This window comes from Bison bison, unplaced genomic scaffold, assembly GCF_000754665.1.
Source record: "Bison bison bison isolate TAMUID 2011002044 unplaced genomic scaffold, Bison_UMD1.0 scf7180017864389, whole genome shotgun sequence".
Taxonomy (NCBI): Eukaryota; Metazoa; Chordata; class Mammalia; order Artiodactyla; family Bovidae; genus Bison; species Bison bison.
In genome coordinates, this window is record NW_011494961.1 from 2201846 (window position 1) to 2228995 (window position 27150).

General features: G+C 39.4%; 1 protein-coding gene across 1 annotated transcript in view; it reads left to right on the top strand.

The window, feature by feature from the left end:
• The window catches only part of NDST4 (N-deacetylase/N-sulfotransferase (heparan glucosaminyl) 4), a 281699-nt gene that overhangs the window by 234655 nt on the left and 19894 nt on the right, over positions 1-27150 (top strand). The window contains exons 6-8 of the mRNA XM_010858490.1: positions 5412-5594; positions 23491-23587; positions 26311-26434. Of these exons, the coding sequence (XP_010856792.1) occupies positions 5412-5594; positions 23491-23587; positions 26311-26434 (404 nt within the window). The remainder of the gene's footprint in view (positions 1-5411; positions 5595-23490; positions 23588-26310; positions 26435-27150) is intronic.

Consider the following 27150-nt stretch of genomic DNA (forward strand, 5'->3'; position numbering starts at 1 on the left):
GGCCTTAGAAAGCATCACTATGAACAAAGCTAGTGGAGGTGATAGAATTTCAGTTGACCTATTTCAAATCCTGAAAGATGATGCTGTGAAAGTGCTGCACTTAATATGCCAACAAATTTGGAAAGCTCAGCAGTGGCCACAGGACTGGAAAAGGTCAGTTTTCATCCCAATCCCAAAGAAAGGCAATGCCAAAGAATGCTCAAACTACCACACAGTTGCATTCATCTCACAGGCTAGTAAAGTAATGCTCAAAATTCTCCAAGCCAGGCTCAGCAATATGTGAACCATGAACTTCCAGTTGTTCAAGCTGGTTTTAGAAAAGGCAGAGGAACCAGAGACCAAATTGCCAACATCTGCTGGATCATGGAAAAAGCAAGAGAGTTCTAGAAAAACATCTATTTCTGCTTTATTGACCATGCCAAAGCCTTTGACTGTGTGGATCACAATAAACTGTGGAAAATTATGAAGGAAATGGGAATACCAGACCACCAGTAGTCATGTATGGATGTGAGAGTTGGACTGTGAAGAAGCTGAGCACCGAAGAGCTGATGCTTTTGAACTGTGGTGCTGGATAAGACTCTTGAGAGTTCCTTGGACTGCAAGGAGATCCAACCAGTCCATTCTGAAGGAGTTCAGCCCTGGGATTTCTTTGGAAGGAATGATGCTAAAGCTGAAACTCCAGTACTTTGGCCACCTTATACAAAGAATTGACTCATTGGAAAAGACTCTGATGCTGGGAGGGATTGGGGGCAGGAGGAGAAGAGGACGACAGAGGATGAGATGGCTGGATGGCATCACTGACTCGATGGACATAAGTCTCAGTGAACTCCGGAAGTTGGTGATGGACAGAGAGGCCTGGCGTGCTGCGGTTCATGGGGTTGCAAAGAGTCGGACATGACTGAGCGACTGAACTGAACTGAATAATGATGTACGGAGAAGGCAATGGCACCCAATCCAGTACTCTTGCCTGGAAAATCCCATGGACTGCGGAGCCTTGTAGGCTGCAGTCCACGGGGTCGCTAAGAGTCTGACACGACTGAGTGACTTCACTTTCACTTTTCACTTTCATGCAATGGCAACCCACTCCAGTGTTCTTGCCTGGAGAATCCCAGGGACAGGGGAGCCTGGTGGGCTGCCGTCTATGGGGTCACACAGAGTTGGACACAACTAAAGTGATTTAGCATCAGCAGCAGCAGCAATAATGATGTAAAGCATTCTTTCATGTGCTTCTTGGCTATCTATAAGTCTTCTTCCAAAAATCATGTCTATTTAGACCCACTGTCCATTTTTTAAGTGAGTTGTTTGGACTTTTGTGGTGTTTTTTTGTTGTTGTTTGAATTCTTCATATACTTTAGATCAGTCAGTTCAGTTCACGTGTGCAGTTCTGTCCAACTCTTTGTGACCTCATGGACTGCAGCATGCCAGGCTTCACTGTCCATCAACAGCTCCCAGAGCTTGTTCAAACTCATGTCCATCAAGCCAGTGATGCCAACCAACCATGTTCTGTAGTCCCCTTCTCCTTTTACCTTCAATCTTTCCCAGCATCAGGATCTTTCTAATGAGTCAGCTCTTTGCATCAGGTGGCCAAACTATTGGAGCTTCAGCTTCAACATCAGTCCTTCCAAAGTATATTCAGGACTGATTTCCTTTAGAATTGACTAGTTGAATCTCCTTGCTGTCCAAGGAACTCTCAAGAGTCTTCCCAACACCACAGTTCAAAAGCATTAATTCTTCAGTACTCAGGTTTCTTTATGGTCCAACTCTCACATCCATACATGACTACTGAAAAAACCATAGCTTTGACTAGATGGACTTTTGTTGGCAAAGTAATGTCTCTGCTTTTTAATATGCTGTCTAGGTTGGTCATAGCTTTTCTTCCAAGGAGTAAGCATCTTTTAATTTCACGGCTGCAGTCACTACCTGCAATGATTTTGGAGCCCCAAAATGTAAAGTCTCTCACTGTTTCCATTGTTTCCCAATCTATTTACCATGAAGTGATGGGACCAGATGCTATGATCTTAGTTTTTTGAATGCTGAGCTACAAGCCAGGTTTTTACTTGCCTCTTTCATTTTCATCAGAAGGTTCTTCAGTTCTTCTTCGCTTTCTGCCGTAAGGGTGGTGTCATCTGCATATCTCAGGTTATTGATATTTCTCCCGGCAATCTTGATTCCAGCTTATGCTTCATCAGGCCCAGCATTTCGCATGATGTACTCTGCATGTAAGTCAAATAAGCAAGGTGACAATACACAGGTTTGACGTTCTCCTTTTTCAATTTGGAACCAGTCTATTGTTCCATGTCCTGTTCTAACTGTTGCTTCTTGACCTGAATACAGATTTCTCAGGAGGCAGGTAAGGTGGTCTGATGAATTTTCCACAGTTTGTTGTGATCCAGACAGTCAAAGGCTATGACATAGTCAGTGAAGTAGAAGTAGATGTTTTTCTGGAATTATCTTGGTTTTTCTATGATGCAACGAATGTTGGCAATTTGATCTCTGATTCCTCTACCTTTTCAAAATTCAGCTCAAACATCTGGAAGCTCTCAGTTCATGTAGTGTTGAAGTCTAGCTTGGAGAATTTTGAGCATTGTTTTGCTAGTGTGTGGGATGAGTGCAATTGTGCGGTACTTTGAACAATTTTTGGCATTGCCTTTCCTTGGAATTGGAATGAAAACTGACCTTTTCTAGTCTTGTGGCCACTGCTGAGTTTTCCAAATTTGCTGGCATAATGAGCGTGACACTTAATCTTTTGAGTGCAAATTTGCTGGCATACTGAGTGCAACAGCATCATCTTTTAGAATTTGAAATAGCTCAACTAGAATTCCATCCCTTCCACTAGCTTTGTTTGTAGTGACCTTCCTAAGTAGACTTCACATTCCAAGATGTCTGGCTCTAGGTGAGTGATCACACCATCATGGTTATCTTGGTCATGAAGATCTTTTATGTATAGTTCTTCTGTGTATTCTTGCCACCTCTTCTTAATATCAGTTGACATCTTTTTTGGTGTTAATTCTAGAAGGTCTTGTAGGTCTTCACTGAACCATTCAACTTCAACTTCTTTGGCATTAGTGATTGGGGTATAGACTTGGATTACTATGATATTGAATGGTTTGCCTTGAAAACAAACAGAGATCATTCTATTGTTTTTGAGATTGCACCCAAGTACTGCATTGTGGACTCTTTTGTTGACTATGAGGGCTAATCCATTTCTTCTAAGGGATTCTTGTCCACAGTAGTAAATATAATGATCATCTGAATTAAATTCACCCATTTTGGTCAATTTTAGTTCACTGATTCCTGAAATGTCAATGTTCACTCTTGCCGTCTCCTGTTTGACCACTTCCAATTCGCCTTGATTCATGGACATAACATTCCAGGTTCCTATGCAATATTGTTCTTTACAGCATCAGACTTTACTTCTATCATCAGTCACATCCACAACTAGGCTTTGCTTTGGCTTTGGCTTAGCCTTTTCATTCTTTCTGGAGCTGTTTCTCCAATAGCATATTGGGCACCTACCGACCTGGGGAGTTCATCTTGCAGTGCCATCTTTTTGCCTTTCCATACTGTTCATGGGGTTCTCAAGGAAAGAATGCTGAAGTGGTTTGCCATTCCCTTCTCCAATGGACCACATTTTGTCAGACCTCTCCACCAATACCCATCAGTCTTGGGTGGCCCTACATGGCATGGTTCATAGTTTCATTGAGTTAGACAGTAATTCATATTGTAGATAGTAACCCAATAAAACTCTACTATTTTTAAGGTGAAAGATGTCTTCCCTACATGATATTACTCTTACTTTTCTCATGAAGTTAATGAAATAATTGTATTCATTGTTCCAAAATATATATGTTAATAGTAAATAATAAAATGTATTTTTAAAATTCTTATATGTGTATATGAGGTTGAGGAACAAGTACAAGTATTGTCTATGGTAGAAATGATGAGCTCCCTTTTTAATGAGTTGCATTTGTAATTTCTTCAGTTTAGATGAAGATTATTCAAGTTCTCTTTTATTTGGTATTATTTTTTTCATTCCAGCTGCAATCCTTGATGAGTTGTATATAAGATTATATTTTTAATCACATTCGAATTTTTGTTGCTCTCTCAAGAGCAATCAATCTAGATTTATACTTTTTACTAGACTCTGATCCACAATACCCAAATGCTGCCATATATTTAAAGTTAATCCTGAGAAAAGAAAAGTTATAAAAAAGTAATAAGTATGGAAGAGTAGTTGGCTAAAGGCAATCAGTGGCTGTGCAAACATCAACAGTTTCTTTATTGCAGTAAAATTCCTCATTAGACCCACAAAAAGACAAGTATTCTTAAGTCTGATTTCATTTCAACCCATATACATATATAGACTAAAAAAGTTCTGAAACAATTGTTTAATTTTAAAACTGGTATGATTCTGGTTCTTTGCTAGTCTGGAAGTTATTAGATTATTGAATTTGATAGTGTTGATTCCACAATGAGGAAAAAGCTAATATGTAAAGTAACACTATACCTTTAATGAACAATGAGGTTGGCTTATTCCAATTTCAATTTTTATTTTTAGAGTGAGTTTAAGAGTGACTTTGAAATAGAAATCAGATGTGTGACTTTCTACCAGTATTCAGTTCAGTTCAGTTCAGTTCAGTCTCTCAGTAGTGTCCGACTCTTTGCGACCCCATGAACCGCAGCACGCCAGGCCTCCCTGTCCATCACCAACTCCCGGAGTTCACTCAAACTCACATCCATTGAGTTGGTGATGCCATCCAGCCATCTCATCCTCTGTCATCCCCTTCTCCTCCTGCCCCCAATCCCTCCCAGCATCAGAGTCTTTTCCAATGAGTCAACTCTTCACATGAGGTGGCCAAAGTACTGGAGTTCCAGCTTTAGCTTGCAAACTGCCATAACAAGAGATTACAGACTGGGTGGTTTAAACAACATACATTTATTTTCTCAGTTTTTGAGGTTATAAGTCTATGATGGAGGTGCCAGAAAATTCAGTTTCTTCCTGACTTAAAGACAGCCACTTTCTGGCTGTGTTCCCAATTGGCCTCTCTTCTGTGCATTGCAGGAGGGAGGGAGCGAAAGGGAGAGACAGAGAGAAAAGGAGAGAGAGAGGGGGAATGCACTGTGGTATTTGTTTTCTTATAAGACCACCAGACCATCAATCTAGGATCCTTATGACTGAATTTAAGCTGAATTACCTCCCTAAAGAACCTACCTCTGAATACAGTCACATTGGGAGTTACAGTTTCAACATGTGAATGTGGAGGGTGGGACTACGATTCAGTCCCTAATACCACCTAAAATGATAATTGTACTTCTTATAAAATTCCACGTTTAGGTGAAGTTCTTCTTAGAGCTTCCATGCCACTTTTGAGCATATGCATATGATATTTCTGGTCATTTTTATTTTTCAGATCAGCATTTTCATGACCCATTTGTCAAACTATGGGAATGACCGCCTAGGGTTGTACACCTTTGTGAACCTGGCCAACTTCGTTCAGAGCTGGACCAACCTGAAATTGCAAACTCTGCCTCCAGTGCAACTAGCGCACAAGTACTTTGAGCTCTTCCCTGAGCAAAAAGATCCTCTCTGGCAGGTAACACTGAACATTCTCTCCTGGGGTGAAAGAAAAAACCTAGCAATTTGTGAGTGCTGAATTGATGTTGGGAACTCAGCTGGAAATACTATAGCTGGCATTCAGCACAAACTTCTTTTTTATCCAGTAGTTGTATTCTCTTCAATAATGCTTTATATTTGTTTTGTGGATCAAGTATTTGCATTTGGGGTCTGTTTTTCTGGGGTTTTGTTTGTTAGTCAGTTGGTTTGGAAGTTTTGCCTAGAGGATATTGTTTCATTGTTGGTATTTTCTCAGAGCTAATCGTTTTGACTTGCATTTACCGTGGCCACTGACTAGCAGGAAAACAGTTAGGTGTTAGGTAGCTAGTGTTGCGGAGAAGGCAATGGCACCCCAGTCCAGTACTCTTGCCTGGAAAATCCCATGGACAGAGGAGCCTGGTGGGCTATAGTCCATGAGGTCGCTGAGTCGGACACAACTAAGCGACTTCCCTTTCACTTTTCACTCTCATGCATTGGAGAAGGAAATGGCAACCCACTCCAGTGTTCTTGCCTGGAGAATCCCAGGGACGGGGGAGCCTGGTAGGAAGCCGTCTATGGAGTCGCAGAGAGTCAGACACGACTGAAGCGACTTAGTAGCTTAGCAGCAGCTAGTGTTGAGACAGTCCGAGTGCAGGTTGGAAAAGAATTTCCAGACATAGAACATTTCAGAAAGGAGGAAGTTTATCAAGAAAAAACAGCAGAGATAAAGTGGGCACTGCGAGCGCAGTGGGCCAACACCTCCTGACAGGCCTGGGAGAGTCAACCATTTTTGTGAGTTAATAGCCAATTTTTATAGCCTCAGGACAAAGGAAATTCTTGCTGGATGGTTTGCATTAGGTGATTGGTTGGGGTGCTATAGTGTGTTTACTGGAGTGGGCATCTTTGCCTAACTGGGAGTCAGGGAGCTTGTTAGTGATTACCAGGGGGCTTTTGGTAACAGTTACAAAGGGGCGTAGTCAGCTTTGGAGGTGACCTTGGTTCTGGGCTCTGTTCCTGTGGCCTTGGTGCAAGGCCTGTGGTTCTGGGGCAGGACCCATCATCTAAGAAGATGGGCTTCCCAAGTGGCTCAGCAGAAAAGAACCTGTCTGCAATGCAGGCGCCACAGGAGACATGGGCTGATCCCTGGGTTGGGAAGATCCCTGGAGGAGGAAAGGGCAACCCACTCCAGCATTGTTGCTGGGAAAATCCCATGGACAGAGGAGCCTGGTAGGCAGTCCATGGATAGCGTTGCAAAGAGTCGATCACAACTGAGCATCTGACCACACAGAGTACATGTCTAGGAAGACAGAAATCAAGGGCCACCATAATCTAAATGCCTATAACTAGACCTTGATATGTACGTGTACAACAGATAGTCTAAATAGAAAAGGAAAGGCAAGTGTTGCTTCAAGCCCATACAGATTCTATCTATTGATAAAGAATTGTCAGTTTTAATTCAACTTTTTGTGGGAGCCACTGAGCCTCAGGGCATGAAAATGTAAACTAGCTGCTTCTTACCATTTATCTAGGAAAATGCTACCTTCTACTTTCTTGGTTCTTTATGCATCAGATTACATTGACCCACACAATCAATAAGCTGACTGCAGAGAGCAGATCAGATGGTCCCCTGCTAAGTAGTCAGTAGAGGAGTAGCGTCCTCATTAATGAGAAATCATTGTGAAACACACTTTTTACCATTTCCTCTCCCTTTCTTGTGTTTCTCTTTATTCCATAATTCATGTTACATGCCCTTCTGTATCTATATGGTAAAAAAAAAAAATCCCCCATATGTTTATTGAGCATCTCCTATGTATAAGGCAAGGCTAATTGCTCTAGAAAATTCAAAGAAGAATAAAATGCAGTGCTTTCTCTCGAAGTCAATAGAACATTTTCTTGTTATTTTTATTGACCGTTACATATTTTTAAATCTGTTTTAAAACAGCTACCGTAAGTCATACTTTATTTTAATGATTTATTCAGCAGTTTGGTGTATATGTTAAGCAGACAGATAAGTAAAAACAAAGTTTTTATAATGTGTGTAGTCATACTACATAGATGTTGAATTTCATAAAGGCAAAACCTTGTGTCCCATAAATGGTAGTTAAAAGTGCTCACATATGTATAAACTTGACAAATCATTGATAGTAAATCAATTCTTTTCTCACATATTTTTATTTATAAGATATCTATAATTCATGGTACAGGAACAATAAAAAGTAGCCAACTTAACAAAGGTCATAGATGATCTAAAAATGAGTCAGTGACCCCAAACTCTACTATCTTCAGAGGGGAAAAAAATGCTTTTTAAATGAAAAATTTATACATCTTAATGCTACATGAGTTTTAAAAAATAAATAATTGTGTTCACTGATAGTTTTCCATCTTAGAGACGGTACTTGTTTTCTTTGGAAATGAGCATAATCAAAAACACATCAGCTCCAATAAGATTTGGTCAATATGATGGTTTTAAATTTAATGATCAAATGTTAGATATGAAATACTGTGCTAGATGAATAGGGGTATAAATGAAAATTAGAAAAAGAAAACAGTGTTATTCCTTAGAGAACTGCATCACTTTGGAAGACATGAAAACATATGCATACACACACAAAAAAAGACATTTGTGAGTGTGACTGTTATAATTTTGAATAGCATCATACAGGTAAATTCCTAGGGAGTTCTTAATAAATGATATAATTAATCAGAAAAGGCATCAGATCACAAATTTAAGTTGCTGTTTTCGTTCATATTTCTATTATGAAAACATAGCTTATTATAAGAGTATTTAAATAATACTCAACAGTAAATGTTTACTAAAAGTCTCCTGCTTTAACACATGAATTATACTATTTATATGGTTACTTTTAACTGAAAAATGAAGTTGTAAACATTTCTTATTAACTAACATTCCATATGTTCCCAAATGTATTTAAGAAAGAAAACAAGAACTAGTAAACAGAAATACAGTTAAGTTGAACTGGGAAATATTCACATATATGAGATTTTGAGAACCATAGACTCATAGAAGCAAAACTTTTCCAGTCATAAAGGATATCCAGTGAACTAGTGAAGTTGCTCAGTCATGTCCAACTCTTTGTAACCCCATGGGCTGTAGCCTACAAGGCTCCTCCATCCATGGAATTTTCCAGGCAAGAGTACTGGAGTGGGTTGCCATTTCCTTCTCCAGGAAGATATTCCTGACCCAGGGATCAAATCCAGGTCTTCCGCATTGCAGGCAGACACTTTACCATCTGAGCCACCAGGGAAGCCATAAAACTGCAAATGATCTAGTGAAGAAGATAAAGGGCATAATACTTTTGATTTCCTTTCTATGGTGGTTTTCTCTTCTTCTCATTTCCTGTTTATAATAGCAAGCAAACAAAACAGCTATAAGCAATATCATTGTGTCCTTTGAACAGCATCAATTTAATTTTACAAAATATATATAATCTTGAAATTGAAAGTGTTGCTCAATAATGTCTGACTCTTTGTAACCCCGTGGATTGTAGCCTGTCACATTACTCTGTCCATGGAATGTTCCAGGCAAGAAGTGGAGTGGGAAGCCATTCCCTTCTCCAGGGATTGAACCCAGGTTTCCTGCATTGCAGGCAGATTCTTTACTACCTGAGCCGCAAGGGAAGCCCCACACATAAGCATAACCAACACTAATTAAAGGTTTTACAGTCCATTCATGACAACCCTACAGAGATAAGATCAATTAATATTATGTATCTCTGTCACTACTATACCGGAGAAGGCAATGGCACCCCACTCTGGTACTCTTGCCTGGAAAATCCCATGGATGGAAGAGCCTGGTGGGCTGCAGTCCATGGGGTCACTAAGAGTCGGACACGACTGAGCGACTTCACTTTCACTTTTCACTTTCCTGCATTGGAGAAGGAAATGGCAACCCACTCCAGTATTCTTGCCTGGAGAATCCCAGGGACGGGGGAGCCTGGTGGGCTTCCGTCTATGGGGTCGCACAGAGTCGGACACGACTGAAGCGACTTAGCAGCAGCAGCAGCACTACTATACATTCTCTAAATGTTGCAGATACTGTATTATATTTAATATAAACATGCCTTTTTATTTAGTGTATTTCACTTTTAAAAAGTCAACTGTTATATTTCCTTAGATTTTCAGTTCACGCTTTTTTATTGTCACAAATAAAAAGAAAATGTGCAAAATGATAATCTTAACAGCTATTTAATTTCCGTTGGTTCCTTATGTAGATTTTCATTAGCACCAACTAATGGATATGTGAAAACTTCTTTGTCACCTAATTAAAAAGTGCAATATGAATATCTGCCAATAGCCAGCAGGGAAAGTACAACGCAGAATGTTCTCCCTTCACTGGAAGTGGATTCTTTTGAAGTTGTTTAATATGAGATATGTACTGAGCACACAAGGAACTCGATCCCTAGAGTACATCCGCCTCAGTGCAGTCCCTGGCATGTAAGATTCCTAAAATTATACTCATGGATTTCTATTAGTTCATGCCCCTTTTTGTTTGGGTGGAATAATCACTATAAAGCATAAAGGAATAAGGTTTCCTCTTTTTTTTTTTTTTAACTCCCATTATAGAAACCCAAACCCCAACATGGAGGCAGTTGGAAGGTCAGATCATTGCACATTCACTAATCGATGCTTTTAAGCTCTCAGGCTGTCAGGTTAGCTCAGTCTCTATCTCCAGTCAGTCACTCCAGGGTCTCACTATCAATAAATGTGCCAAGCGTGATGTGGATTCCTGCTCGCCTGTGTGACCAAGGGAATGCTCAAAGAGCTGCAGCTCCTCTCTTTCCAGGCCAGTGTCTCTAAAAGTAAAGAAACAGGGGAACAAAGCCACAGGGTGGTAACCTTAGGGAATTAACACCTTGGTAGATTCTCGCTGGGAAATCATCTAACTCCCGCTTAGAAATGTTGAAATCTGAATGTCTATGACATAAACAAATCACATGGTCTAGTGATACAAACACTGTAGATTCTATAAGTTGGTGCTGACACGGAGAATTAAGGATTGTAACAGCAAGAGGCAGTGGGGCATCTAGCTCAACCTATTCATTTTAGACACCTGAGGAGGTGCAATGTCTTGTTCTAAGTTACTTGACTTATTAGGGACAAGTCAGAACTGAAGCTCAAGTTGCCTTATTATTCCTGGAACTCCAGTTTAGTCCCAACCACACCAAGATGGTAGTTTTATGTTTAGAATAATAAATATACTTCTATCATTGACTGTCTATGTAGAACGAAATATCAGGAATACCTTGTGACTTCAGAAGCACAGGATGGAGTACTCAGTGAGAATTTATGCAAACAATGCTTTTGAAATACCTGTATAATAAAAAGAAAGGTCTTTGCCTTCATGGAATTTACAAACCATTATAGCTCCTGGTTATGTGAACAAAATGACATCATAAATTTGTCTTCATATTTTCCTCCTTTTTGTTCAGTCTATACCTTATTTATGACTCTAGTATTGCATTTACTATATGGTATTGCAGACACTTGTGCTTGTCATATACCGGCTCATGCAAACCTTAAGGGGTAAGATGTTCGTAATCTAGAACCTAGCATAGTACCATGCTGCTAAGTCACTTCAGTCGTGTCCGACTCTGTGCGACCCCATAGACGGCAGCCCGCCAGGCTCCCCCGTCCCTGGGATTCTCCAGGCAAGAACACTGGAGTGGGTTGCCATTTCCTTCTCCAATGCGTGAAAGTGAAAAGTGAAAGTGAAGTTGCTCAGTTGTGTCCGACTCTTAGCGACCCCATGGACTGCAGCCCACCAGGCTCCTCCGTCCATGGGATTTTCCAGGCAAGAGTACTGGAGTGGGGTGCCATTGCCTTCTCTGATAGTACCATAGCTACTGTCATTAAAGTGTCACAAATGTATCGGCAAACACAGAGGGTGTGTGTTTTTGTGTGCAAAACAGCAATAACAGTGGCACACTTGTTTCTTGGTAAGAGTAGGCATAGGACATGACCTTGAGGAACACACGCGAGCCAGTCAGGAAAGCTTTGTGAGCTGTCAGAGTAATTTGGGTTTGATAGGCAATAAGTGTGTTCTGAAGATGAGAGGGAAATACTTTTTTAAGTGTTGGCCAAAAAAGATCATAGCAGAAGTTTTTGTTTGTTTGTTTTCGTTGACAAATGAGAACAAGGAGGAGCTGGAGTTAGGTAATAATCTAGATATGAAAGAGGGAAGCCCTGAGTAGCTTCATGGCTATGGGGGGAAAAAGTGAGATCTTAAAAGAAAATGTGTTAGAAATTGTTTGTGGGTGAGACCCTGAGATTAAAGGAACTCTGATATAAGTAATTGTCCCCATAGCTGTGGAAATAACTGTTCTATAATTTCATAGTCTTCACTTCCCTTTATTCATCTTTTAGCCTTTCCGGTAAAATAGCCAGAACACTTTTATCACTTCACACTCAGAGCAGAGGCCAGACTTCAACGCCATCTGATACATTTTTCCTAATCACCATGTGGATTTACGTGTTACAGCACTACATTTCTCTTCTTAATTCCGAATAGTATTTAAACCTTTCAGAAATTCTTCCCAAATACTCAGGTAATTCCTCATGATTTTAATTCTTTTAGTATTTTAGTTCTTTAGTTTACCATGTACCATTTCATTCTTTTGAGCATACAAGGCTGTCAGACAGTCTGACATCCAGAAATGGTGACATAAGTCATGGATTTTTCTTTTCCTGTCAATCAGTTGCAAATACAATCTTGTCAGGTGTCAAATTCTCCACACAAGTACCTTACTAAGGTTTCATCATGGAAAAACTACTTGCAGATAGCAAAAGAAAAAAAAATTATAATACTTTCATACTTGACGAATCAAAATCATCATCAGATAACTATTTTGAATCCTTAATCCAAGTATAACAATAAAAACTGAATTTTTTGTGTATGCCCTACAGGAATGTCTGATAACTTTTAATATACTACTAGGGAAACATTATATGAGACCAACCTATTAATAAGAGTTTAAAATACAGTTTCTTTCATTGAGTTGATTATCCAGATTCCCTGATAGTATATTCATAAAGCCATAAATAATAATATAAGGCATTATATGCAAGAGTGTATAGTCATGTTTGAAGATACTCAGAGCTACAGAGTAAACTTGTCACTTCCCCCTGGGCTCAACTGTGCTTCTGAGAATATTTCATGGGAAAATACAAATAGTGTGAATTTATTGAATAAAGATGGTGTAATATGGTGAGTAGCTTAGGTGTTTAGGATAAATCAGAGGTATTTTGTGCTTAAAGCAATTCTTTTGCACTATTACAGTGATCCACACATGAACCGCAGGCCTCTTTCACCAATCTCACCCCCAGAGGCGGGCGTTTATGCACCTTTGTAAATCAGACTGGACTCCCAGATAGTGCTAGTGGTAAAGAACCTGCCTGGGTTCGATCCCTGGGTCAGGAAAATCCTCTGGAGGAGGGTATGGCAACCCACTCCAGTGGCGGGCCTATGAGTCCATAGGGCCCAAAGAGTCAGACACAACTGAAGCAATTTAGCATGCAGGCACGAATCCGAGTGCTTTGGTAGAAAAGTTTTCTGAATAAGAATCAGACTATTACACAGGAGTTCTGTGGAGAAGGCATTCATTATGGATCAGTGCACACAGAAAGGAAAAGCTCTTCCAAGGAGCTGATGGACTCCCCGGCTTATGTGATGTGCAGGTAGAATGGAGTCTTTGCAAAGATGGTGTGCGTCTCAGAGTTTCTCCATAAGGATTTGCTGACTGAAGCACTGAGGATACATATCCCTAACCTATTAAAATTCTTCATCAGTGTACGTGGATTGTATTAGGCTTAAATGACTTTGAGAGACAAAACATTGAAAGTCACCAGCTCGTATGATGCAGACTTGGAAAAGAATTTTCTTTAAAGATGTGCACGTGGCAAAGTTTAGTAAGCAGAATAAAATTTAAAACAACACACCAAGATGGGCGGAAGCTGAAGAACTTGAAAAACAGAAACACCTTTCGTAGCATTCTCCTTTAAACAGTGAGGTCAGAATAGCAGAAAGCAAGCATAGGGAATGGAGAGAAAACCAATAACCTGGAAATGTTTCTAATTAACAAAATAATCCTTCTACCATGAGCACTGGGCAATTTTAATGTTTCAGCTATTAAGGTCTAGAGATCTCCTAGTTATCTGGAAAAGACACATGACCTGAGAGAGGATAATCAGTCCGATTGATAGTTCCATGGTATCCTTCTCAGGGAAGGGTGTGGAGAAGCGGTGAACAGAACAAATTGTTGGTAAAGAAAAGGCAGGTAGGTTGGAATAACCAGATCTAATGAGAGCAAAAGTTATTTTCATCATTCTATAAAACATGAATTTCAGGATCAGGACAGTGGTGTGACTTTTTTAAAGTATGTGTCTCTAGCTTGATAGTAAATTTGAAATTTTTACTTAATTAGAGAGGGAAAATCTGAGTGCTCATACCCTTCTTAGTAACATGATTTCATCAGAATTACTGCCCTTTCTAAGTCTGGTTAATCATCTCAGGGAATCTCGTGTCCACTCTACCTATATCTACCAAAAAGTAAATCTGCCTCACCTCATCATATATTCCATGTACAAAAGCTACCTGTATCCCGTTTACCTGTGTGAGAGATAGTTGCATGCATTTTCACTATGCTGGCACTGTTATCATATACACTGCCTAAAGCAGCTTTAACTGAGTATTTTTCCAAAGTTTCAGCATACCTATCATGCTACATACTAAAAACAGAAAATTACAGTGTGTAACAGTTTCAGATATGTAGGGAACACTCAGGGATATAATTGCTTTATAAGTTTCTGATCTTTAGAATTAAAACAATAACAATGGCACAAAGTATGAGAAAGTGCATGCAAATGAACCCCTTTTCTTATAATCACTGTAGAATCTTCTCCCCCTGCATCCCTTCTCTCATACACACACACACACACACACACACACACATACACACACACACACGTGCAATTTAACAGCAGAGACAACCCCAGCTTTGGATTTAAAATCTGAAACTAATGTCCCGTGTCACCTTCAGCAAGACCTAAATAAAACACCTTGCATCTCAGCTTCCTCAGCTATAAAGAAGGGATAATAATATCTGTCTTGCCAGGTTGCTTTGAGGATTAGAAATAATCTATATCAAGCAAGTGCCTGGAATATAGACGGTGATCAATAAAAGTTAGAAATTATGTTAGCTGTTATTCAGACAATAAAAGGAGAGTCAGAGTAGGAAAAGTCTAAACAAACATTTTCAGAATATAAAATAGGAAATGCAAACATCCTGTTATTAAAGCTGTGATTAACAGAGACAAGAAGGAACATACCAAGAAAAGAGATGAAAGAAGAAATGTGGGCATCCCCAATAGCCGTAAAATGGTCTAACATAGAAGGAATGCAGTTAGAAATAAAGTCTGTCCAGACCAATGTATACAAATGCCACCAATTATAAAATACCTACAGGAAAACTGAAGTAGTATAAATTGAATTAATAATAAAAACATTTGGGACAGAAATATACCTGATAAGGAAACAGCTTGGAGTTTCTTCAGGCAAACTTGAAGCTATAGGCTATTCTACCAAATGATGCAAAGACTCCTATATAATCCTAATTCAGTTTATTTCTGGATATTTTTTCTTCACATTTTATTATATTTAAACATAATCTAGATACATTTACTGCTTACTCAGATGGCTTTTAAACAATGTTATTTTATTTTATTTTTTAAAAAGCTTTTAATGTTGTGTTGGAGTATAACCGATTAACAGCGCTATGGTAGTTTCAGCTGAACAGCAAAGGGACTCAGCATACACATACATGTACCCATTCTCCCCCAGACTCTCCTCTTATCCTATTTTGGGATATTCTTGCTATTTGGCTACTGCGACTCATCCACTTCATTATTTTAGCACTTGTTGTCATTCAGGGCTCAACTCACGTATCAACCCAAGCCAGAGGCCTTCCCTGATGACTAGAGCCAAAGCACTTCCTCCCATTTCTGTTTCTTTGTAAGAGCTTCCTGTCATGTTTCCTTTATTGCATTTCAGTACCCAGAATTATTTACTTCAAGTGTGTGTTTCTAGTCACAGTATGTAACGTGCATACTAATAGTTGGTTATATTTCCAATAATTATATTCAACTAGAATGTAAGTTCTCTGAAGAGGAGACCTCTGTCTTCTTTATTGCTGCACTCTAATACATAAGAGTTGCTTGATAATTATGGACTGAATGGTTGATTAACTGTTATAGGATGGGCACCATAAACATTTGGTATAAGCATAGGCAGGCTTTGATACATGTTTGAAAACTATTGTAATATACACTGTGTAGATAGTTTACTTCTCAAACACCCACAAAAATTTCAGTCACTGATGATGTTCTTCATGGTGGCCCCAGAAGCTATTTCTTGCTATTTATTCATATTATCACTATAGAATTTAATCTTTATTTTCCTCGTATTATCATTTAACTGCATCATTTGCAAAGAAATTTAGTTTTCTACTATATTTTAGATATTAAGCAATAGGAAAGCAGTGTCAATTGCCTATTCTTATTGCATTTCACCATATATAACTCAACAAAGAACAAATCTCAGAATAGGTGTTCAGTTCATTATCTCAAATGGTTTTCTTACAAAGTGGATGAGCAAACTGATTTTTTCAGTGCCACTGTTGAAAGTCAAAATCTTTTGTGAGACCTCTCTTGGTTCTGTATGTTTGACTAAACCTCTTTTCTTCTTTATCACAATATACACAGCTTTGCCATTCAAATTTCTGCATGCAAAACTGGTGAAACAAAACTCTCAGAGAAATAGGCAGATTGATAATGTAAGACTAAGAAAGAGTTTGACTCTCACACACAGAACGTGGATAAACATTCATTTTGGCAGACAAAGACACTAGTTATTTTAGTTGTACTTTCCCAGGAAATTACACTGATGGGAGTAAACTATAAAATAAAATTACCTGGTGCTAAGGTGGGCTTTCCTCGTGGCTCAGAAGGTAAAGAATCTGCCTGCAAAGCAGGAGATCTGAGTTCGATCCCTGGATTGGGAAGATTCCTTGGAGAAGGGAATGGCAACCCACCCCTGGAGAGTATTCTTGCCTGGAGAGTTCCATGGACAGAGGAGCCTGGCTGGCTACAGTCCACGGGGTCACAGAGTTGGACAACTGAGCTCCTAACACACTGGCACACTGGCACACTGGCAAGATGTTACAATATTTCTAGATTCAAATTTAGAGGAATCAAGGGATTATTTATATTGTGTGCATGCTCAGTCACTCAGTCTGATTCTGTGACCGCATGGACTATAGCCTACCAGGCTCCTCTGTCCATGTAATTTTTCAGGCAAGCATACTGGAGTGAGTTACCATTTCCTTCTCCAGGGGGTCTTCCCAACCCAGGGATTGAACCTGTGAGTCCTCTGTCTCCTGCATTGGCAAGTGCATTCTTTACCATTGCACCACCTTGGAAGCACTTTATGTATAATAAGTGTGAAAAAAAATAATATCCATGACTGAATTAGGATTATATAGGAGTCTTTGGATCATATGATAGAAGAGTCCGTAGCTTCAAGTTTGCCTATATCTCATGCATCCCAGGAATCTAGCCATCCAACTCTGAGAAGGGGCAGTCACCTTAGTTGCTGGTGCTTCTGACAAGGACCAGGAAGTCAGATCTCAGGATGAATATCTGCAATAAACCAGTCCATCAGCAAGCGTAATCTCTTTCTGCTGCTTCAGTTGCCTAACTAATCTGAACAAAGGGAAAAAAAAGAGTTTATGGGAGATCACAGAATAAACTTCCCAGGTGGTGCTAGTGGTAAAGAACCTGCCTGCCAATGCAGGAGACATAATAAACGTGGGTTTGATCCCTGGATTGGGCAAATTCCCCTGAAGTAGGAAATGGCAACCTGGTTCAGTATTCTTGCCTGGAAAATCCCATGGACAGTGGAGCTTGGCAGGTTACAGTCCATGGGGTTGCAAAGAATTGAACACGACTGAGCGACTGAGCCCACAGAGTAAGCACTTTTTTTTATAGAGCACAATTTAATGTTGTTTAATATATTAACTCATTTAATGTTCTCAATAACTGTGTAAGGTAAACAATATTAATCATGATTTAATGGATGAGAAACCTGAAGTCCAGAGAGTTTGGGGAAATTGCTTAAGACACAAGCCTCCTGAGCTCACACTCTTAACTACGGAGCTCTGCTGCCCCACCAAAATAAATAGGAATGATTTATGACAGATATTAGCTTCAATGAGAAGAACTGGCAAGATTTTGACCCTGCATTGTAGGAAAAAAATAAAAGTGTTGCCCAGAAATATAAATAATTCAAAGATTCACATGCGGGTATGAGTGTATCTATAATAGTGAATACAGCAGAACGGAAGCTTCGGTTGGTGTTGGCATTTGTTACCAGTGCCAGTTTCTCAGTCCTGTCTGACACTTTGCAACCCCATAGACTATAGCCCACCAGGCTCCTCTGTGTCCGTGGAATTTTCCAGGCAAGAATACTCGAGTGGGTAGCCATTCCCTCCTCCAGAGGATCTTCCCGACCAAGGGATCAAACCTGGGTCTCCTGCACTGCAAGCAGAGGCCCCTGAATAGGTTTGAAGTATTTGTTGACGATTCACCATGAGACAAAAAGATTGTGCCAACATATAAACAATCTATATCAAAAGCAACCGGTTACTTCATCCAGAATCTTTTCTTTTTTCCTGCAGTGAAATGTTCTTGTTGAAGTATGCAGTGCAGTAATTCATATTGTGACACAAATTTATTTTATTTTTACTAGTGTTTCTATTTTCTGCAATCAGTTGTTATGTAAGATAGATAAGACCTGTTGCGCTTATTGGCTTGTAATCAACTACTTGATCACAGTTGCTATAGATGAATTCATCAAGAAATTCAAGATGTATAGGAGAACCTTTTGTGAGGTGAATTCCCACAGATTGCATACATGACTGGCATTTTTGTATTACACTGCACTCTTGTTCCAGTGAAAGATGGTGATGGAAAATGCATCAGTTCTGTGATATGGATCTGGTTCAATGATTTGTCGAGGAAACACTTTCAGGAAAAGCTTATAAAGGAAAATGTGGAACAGGAAAAAGCAGAGCACAATGCAGTCTTAGAAAAGCCAGGCCTCGACTGGATCTGCAGGGAGAGAGCTAATCATACAAATTGTCTGACCTTGAAGCAAGCTGGTCAGGCTGTCACACCCCTGAATCAGTCAATCACTGGACACGGGCCATCTCTGGAAAGTGGCAAGGGATGCATGACTTCCTGTCAAGTGGCTTCTATTTGGCCAAGGCAGTACTGTCTCCCCAGCTTGTCAGAAATAGGGTGTTTCCTTCAGTGGAGGAAAAGGCATTCAACCTCTATCACTGCCCCATCCACACCTTGTACCACAAAGCTATACCTGCTTCTCATAGTACACTCACTCACCCAGGCACAATTTTTCCACAATTGTGAACATAATTCCTGGGGAAACCTATAAGAGGAAGGTCATTAGGAGAAACTGCAGCCTCATTGCTGCAGCCAGTTCCAAAGCTGAAACCAACGCACATTTTCTCCATATTTTCCCACCTCTGTATCCCCTACTCTGGCTTTCCCCCACCAGTGGGTAACAGTCCTGCTGGTATGGAAAGCTGACCTGGTGTGTCGAGTAGTTTCAGGACCAACTTCAGTAGCAGCAGCTTTAGTTTGTCCCACTAATTCCTTTCTTATAATTTTCTCTGGGAATTATGACAGAGGAAGGCTATGCCTGGATAAAGATAACTTATGAAGAACTGTACCAAAAAGATCTTCACGACCCAGTTAATCATAATGGTGTGATCACTCACCTAGAGCCAGACATCCTGGAATGTGAAGTCAAGTGGGCCTTAGAAAGCATCACTACGAACAAAGCTTGTGGAGGTGATGGAATTCCAGTTGAACTATTTCAAATCCTGAAAGATGAAGCCGTGAAAGTGCTGCACTCAATATGTCAGCAAATTTGGAAAACTCAGCAGTGGCCACAGGACTGGAAGAGGTCAGTTTTCATTCCAATCCCAAAGAAAGGCAATGCCAAAGAATACTCAAACTATTACACAATTGCACTCATCTCACACACTAGTAAAGTAATGCTCAAAATTCTCCAAGCCAGGCTTCAGCAATATGTGAACCATGAACTTCCAGATGTTCAAGCTGGTTTTAGCAAAGGCAGAGGAACCAGAAATCAAATTGCCAACATCTGCTGGATCATGGAAAAGAGTTCCAGAAAAGCATCTATTTCTGCTTTATTGACTATGCCGAAGCCTTTGACTGTGTGGATCACAGTAAACTGTGGATAATTCTGAAAGAGATGACCACCTGACCTGCCTCCTCAGAAATCTGTATGCAGGTCAGGAAGCAACAGTTAGAACTGGACATGGAACAACAGACTGGATCCAAATAGGAAAAGGAGTACATCGTGCTTATTTATCTTATAAGCAGAGTACATCATGAGAAAAACTGGGCTGGATGAAGCACAAGCTGGAATCAAGATTGCCAGGAGAAATATCAATAACCTCAGATATGCAGATGACATCACCCTTATGGCAGAAAGTTAAGAAGAACTAAAGAGCCTCTTGATGAAAGTGAAAGAGGAGAGTGAAAAAGTTGACTTAAAGCTCAACATTCAGAAAACGAAGATAGTGACATCTGGTCCCATCACTTCATGGCAAATAGATGAGCAAACATTGGAAACAGTGGCTGAATTTATTTTGGAGGGGGGGCTCCAAAATCACTGCAGATGGTGATTTAAGCCATGAAAATAAGAGATGCTTACTCCTTGGAAGGAAAGTTGTGACCAACCTAGACAGCATATTCAAAAGCAGAGACATTGCTTTGCCAACAAAGGTCCGTCTAGTCAAAGCTATGGTTTTTCCAGTAGTCATGTATGGATGCGAGAGTTGGACCATAAGGAAGGCTGAGGGCTGAAGAATTGATGTGTTTGAACTGTGGTGTTGGAGAAGACTCTTGAGAGTCCCTTGGACAGTAAGGACATCAAACCAGTCAATCCTAAAGGAAATCATTCCTGAACATTCATTGGAAGGACTGAAGCTGAAGCTCCATTACTTTGGCACCTGATGCGAAGAGCCTACTCATTGGAAAAAAACCCTGATACTGAAAAAGACTGAAGGCAGGAGAAGAAGGGGGCAACAGGATGAGATGGTTGGATGGCATCACTGAATCAATGGCCATGATGCAGAGGCATCAGTGAGACCATGAGAGGTAACATGGGGTCTGGGCACTTGTAAAGTTTACTCGTAGCCTTCATATCTTCTTGAAATAAATTGCAGCTGTATCACTCCATCTTATAATGAATAGCTCCTGGGTATGCTTGAACTTGACTTGGTTGGTCTGTCAGTATTAATCTTATGATAGTGAATTGTGACCACATGATTACTTTGAAAATCCATGACAAACATAATCTCTTCCAGGGCCCAGTAGCATGCCAGGAGCTACTGTTTGAATGAGGTGCTGCAGAACCTTAAGGGTAAACACTGTGCTTGTCCTCTGGGACTTGACCAGAACTCTATTTGGTGTCCTTTTATACCATAGAGGCCATGGTCCCATGGGTCTGCCACAATGCACGGCCCAAGTGGGAGGACTGCTTAGACTTCAGACTTACCTCTTGCAGGGCTCTTTCTTGTTCTGGGTTCCCTCAAAACCAGCAGGTTTCTGCATCATTCAGTCAGTGACTCAGAGAAGTATTTCCTAGGTCCAAAAAAAAAAAAAGTGTCTAAAACCCAAAAGAAGCCTATAAAGCTTTGTGCTTCTATCTTAGTGAAAGTGCAAGTGTTAGTCACTCAGTCATGTCCAACTCTTTGAGACCCCATGTACTATAGCCCGCCAGGTTTCTCTGTCCATGGAATTCTGCAGGTAAGAATACTGGAGTGGGTTGCCATTCTCTCCATCAGGGGTCTTCCAAAGCCAGGGATCAAACCCAGGTCTCCTGCATGGCAGGCAGATTCTTTATTGTCTGAGCCACCAAGGAAGCCGCTCTCTTAGTAGTAGGAATTGCAAAGTACAATACTCACCTTTTACTTTGGAAGGCATGTCACCACATGCTCCAGGCCCCTGGGCCTCTAAAAACCAACCAAGGTGATAGGCTCCTGAAACTTGGCTGGTTTAGTAAAAGCATTCTTCAGAGGAACTTGGGTGACATATTACTAGAGGAGATATGGATTTAAAAAAAAAACTGGTTTAAGTACATAAATATGCACCATAAATGATTATCTTATGCCATTTTTAAATTGAATAATAAATGTAAAATTATAATTGTTAATGGTCAACATATAGTTTTTAAAAAGAATTTTGCAAAAATAATTTTTGAATATATTTATTAATTAGATTACCAATATAATAAAACCATTTTGTCAGTCAATAGATATTTTAAACGAAACCCTGTATGTGAGACAGCAAAAGAGACACAGATGTATAGCTCAGTCTTTTGGACTCTTTGGGAGAGGGAGGGGGGGATGATTTGGGAGAATGGCATTGAAACATGTATAATATCATATAAGAAACAAATTGCCAGTCCAGGTTCAATGCAGGATACAGGATGCTTGGGGCTGGTGCACTGGGATGACCCAGAGGGATGGTATGGGGAGGGAGGTGGGAGGGGGGTTCAGGATTGGGAACACATATACACCCGTGGCAGATTCATGTTGATGTACGGCAAAACCAATACAATATTGTAAATTAATTAGCCTCTAATTAAAATAAATAAATTTAAATTAAAAAAAAAAGTGGTATCACTATCATTTACCTTTTTTTTAAAGATTATTTAGTTACTTATGGCTGTCCTGGGTCTTGTTGCTTTGCATGGGCTTTCCCTAGTTGCGGCCAGCGGGGGCTACTCTTGGTGCAGCACTCGGGCTCTTCAATGCAGTGACATCTCTTGCTGTGGAGCACAGGCTTTAGGGCACACAGGCTTCAGTAGTCGTGGCACATGGGTTCAGTACTTGCGGCTCACAGGCTGTAGAGTATAGACTCGATGGCTGTGGCACATGGGCCACGAGTTCAGCGGCATGTGGAATCTTCCCAGACTGGGGACTGAGCCAGTGTCCCTTGCATTGGCAGGTGGATTCTTATCCACTGAACCACTAGGGAAGTCCTTAGGACTCTTAATTCTCAAGTGTCATGAATTGGATGGTAAATTTGGACCTCTATACTTGAACAGAATGGAGGCTGGTATAAGAGAAAGTTGAGATGGAGATAAAATTGGATATATGGCTATGTTGGTTCATTTCCTCACCACGTCTGTGCAACAGTGACATATACACAATTTAAATTATTGTTTAGGAGGAAAGTAGGGACTAGAAATAATGATCTACATGGTATCTGCTTGTGGAATATGGCCAAACTATGAGATTATCTGGATCAGCAGAGAACAGCATATAGTGTAAAAAGGGAAGAAAAAATTGGCCAAGTCCAGAGTTCAAGGATGACTTTCCAGCCCTCTAGAGAAAAACAAGTAGGAATAATTAGGGCAGAGCACAGATATCTGAAAACCTGAGTTCAAACCAGGTAGAGACAAGCTAAGGATCAAGTATACAGATATAAAACATGAATTCAGAGGTAGGGTGGAAACTCAGAAGTTAGAACACTGAGCCAAGCCTGAGAAGAGTGATGGCAGGAGAGACTTGATGCAGAGTTCTAGCCTTGAAGGAAAGGAAGGTGCCATTTTAGAAGGAAACAATTTGAAAATCAGAACCAGAACAAGGTCTATCTCCTAGCTTAAGGGTAGTAGGCAAGAATTTGATGCTGTGGTTTGACAATTTTTATGGAACAGAGCCAGGTATTGATTACACGATAAGATTCATTATTCTTCCTTCTTGCAGAATCCATGTGATGATAAAAGACACAAAGACATATGGTCCAGAGAGAAAACTTGCGACCACTTACCAAAATTCCTTGTGATCGGGCCACAAAAAACAGGTAAGACTAACCAACTGTGCAGTTTGTGGGGGTTTTTGCATTTGTTTGTCATGAAACACAATGTCATATAGTATTAGATTAAGTTTGCCTTGGTGAAATATTTAGACAGCCATTCAAGTTCATTATTGAATTTCTCTTCATCCCTATGGATCATCTTTATGCCATGATCCTCAAAGGGACCCTAAAGTTGCTCATTTAATTAATTAAGACTTATGGACTAAATTTTTAAGTATGAATTTTAAAGCTGTTCAACAGACAACACACTTTTGACAACTCTGAGCTTATATGTCACAGTTGTGGTATCTGATTTTTAATTTCTACCCTTTTTTGTGGCTTTGCCTAATTAACTGCTGAATTAAATTATAAAAGAGAACTTTGGCTTCATTCAAACTATTTTATACTGCATATCAACCTTGAATTGGCTTTTTTTCAGAACCACTGTCATTATCACCTTCAAATACTCTACCTGTGTGGTTTGTTTGTTTCTTTGCTTGTTTTCAAATAATCTTTATGTATACATATGGTTTGGATTTATTTTCTGATGCACCTTAGGCTTATTAGGCAGCTTTTCCCCATGATATTTTCTCATGTGCTGAAGGACATGTGTATAACAATGCAGTAAAAGAGAGTGACAGTATTTCGCCAATGAGATGACACTTTCAATTAGACTATTTTATACTTTCTTCAGCATGTGACAGCTTTATATACTTTGCTCATGTCCTGATTAATTAAACTTTTTATTGACTTGCTGTATTTTGAATTCACAACTCTGACTAGAAGCATTTTCATCAGTGAGTGCACAAGCCATAACACAAAACAAACAGTGACGATAAATAAGCCTGGCCCAGATGAAGATATTTGTAATACAAGCAAGTAGATCATTTTAAAGGTTGTGGGCAAAATTTCCAGACTATTAGATATTGGCTGTTGAAATCTTTTCTTCCTCCAGGAATATAAATTGCGTTGCAACAATAAGTTACATGCGTGCAGGGAGAGAAAAAATGCAGCACGTATTTTCATATATATCACTTTTGTTATTGTTCTTGTTATTTAAAATGTTCATTAATTTTCCACCAAGTCCCTCACAGCTGTTCTAACACTGGAATGATGACTAAAGAAAGAAAGCATTTCTATGTTGTAAAACTATGTTGAAATTTTAATTTAAAATCATATCTTCTATCATTTGTCATTGAATATTACTACTTCTTAGTTCTACTAGGACACTACAGGTTAGTAAGTATAAATCTAGTTTTCCTCTTTGCTGGTTGTATTTATAAAGACAATAACTTATACCTTTGGATTTTCATATTTGACCTACCAGTGTGGAAATGATAAAGCTTTTAGCTGGTTTGAGCTTTCCCAAGATGAACAAACAAGTCAAAGAAATTGGATGATGATTTTTTATATGCTATAAAAATGAAATCTCCTTAAGGGCATTTATTAAATTTTGCCCTGCCGTTTCACTAGGAGCCACCATTCTGGATTTCCTAGGTGCCCTAAGACCTATTGTTACTTTCTTTATCTACACAGTTCTCTGTGATCTCTTCTTCCAGATGCCCAGCTGCTATCATTATTGTTCTGCCAGTCCACCTGTGTAGTTCATTCCACGCTCTCCTAGGGTTGGGAAATCCAACGAAGTCTCCTGAGTGCACCATGTTACAAAAAGAAATAACCTTTTCCATAAGGGAAGTTTTGATTTATGAGAGCCAGTCATTTCATGGTCCTTCCTGCTATGGCCCTCAATTTCTGCCTTAACCTAGGTTTAGCTGTGACACTCATGCCTTCTGTGATGTCATCCACTCAGTGGTTAACATCAGCCAGTCTGTTCAGCCTAGTGCCTCATTATCAGGCTTGTCAGGGTAGGACAGTCAACTGCTGTCTTCCACAATCTTGCACCTCTCTTTCTGCCTTTCGGGAAATACTGAAATTTTTAAGATACAATCTTGGAAAATGCTTCCTCCTGGAAGCCTTCCCTGATAGCCCAAGTCTAAATTACCCATTTTCTCATATATTGGAAAAGCACTCTACTCTTTTCTCATCATGGGACCTTCCTCACCTGTTTACTTGACTCAAATCCACAAATACACTTAAAGTCTACTGAGGCCAGCAAATATGTTTTTCTTATCAAGAGTTATCACCAATCATTACTACAGCGAGTTGTTCAGAGTTGCACTGGTCGACATCTGTTGAATAGTTTGATTAACTTTAATTGATTTGAACATAGTATTAATTGAGGTTCAGGTACCGTGCTGGATGTTTTTGATACTTTAGCCACTCATCTGACTTCAGCAGGGAAATCTAATCACCCAATTTCTGAATTTCTCCCCTAGCTGTATCAACCTACTTAACTTTGACTATGTACTCAGATTAAATGAAATGTTTAGGTCAATAGAACCATGAAGACTAATATAAGAACACAAATCATTGCCACATGAAATGCACTTAACTGCTTTTTAGGAAATCATTTTGACACCGGAATGATTTGGTCTTGCATATTACTTTTTGAGCAAAAATTTTGATATATATTTGTCTTAGGACTTCCCTGGTGGTCCAATGGTTACCACTCTGCACTTGCAGTGCAAGGGGGCCTGGATGCAATCCCTTGTTGAGGAAACTAAAATCCCATATGCTACTCCGCAAGCCTCCACCCATAATAATAATACAATATTTTTCTTGTCTTTTATTGCTATATAACCTTTTGTCTCCTTTTTTTTTTATAATAGGAACAACAGCACTTTATTTATTTCTTCTTATGCACCCTTCCATCATCAGCAATCTCCCCAGTCCCAAAACATTTGAAGAAGTCCAATTCTTTAATGGAAACAACTACCACAAGGGAATTGACTGGTAAGCAAAATAACAAAAAACAAAGTCCATTATTAGCACGTGCTCATTCACAGATGGGCAATTATAGGTGTATGCAAGGTATCTACATAATTACAGAATAAATTTGTTATGTTCAATTCTACCATAGTGAATTAAAAATTAATTTATAATGATGATATGTTTAATCAGTGTTGCCTATAATTTGATTTGGACAGTGCAATAATGATAATATTTTTCTGGTAAATTAATATGATTGAATAAAGAGGATTATGGAATATTTTCATCAGAATTATTCATAAGGATATTTAAAATTCTCCTTAAGCATATTATTATTTTACTGAGTCTAGAGGTTTTTTTTTTTTTTTACTAAATACATAATTTGTCTTCACAACAATGCCTGAGAAAACAAATAAATCAAAAGGTTGTTTTCTTTTATACTCTGTGACTTGTATCTTCATTAAACACATAGATGGTAAATGTTGTATTGTAATCTAAGCTGATATTTGTCATGCAAATACCAGAGCGTTTCTAAAACCTTATTAATGCTAGTCACACAAGTGCATAAGAGGAAAATTACTTTGTACTTAATAAGTTATGAAAATTTTAAAATCACAATATTATCCCTAAACTAAAACAGAATAAACCTGATACTGTAACTGATGTTCACTCTGGTTTTTTTTTCCTAGCCATGTCCCAATTTTTAAGGAAAATATGGCCCTGATTTCCAAATCCCAAGT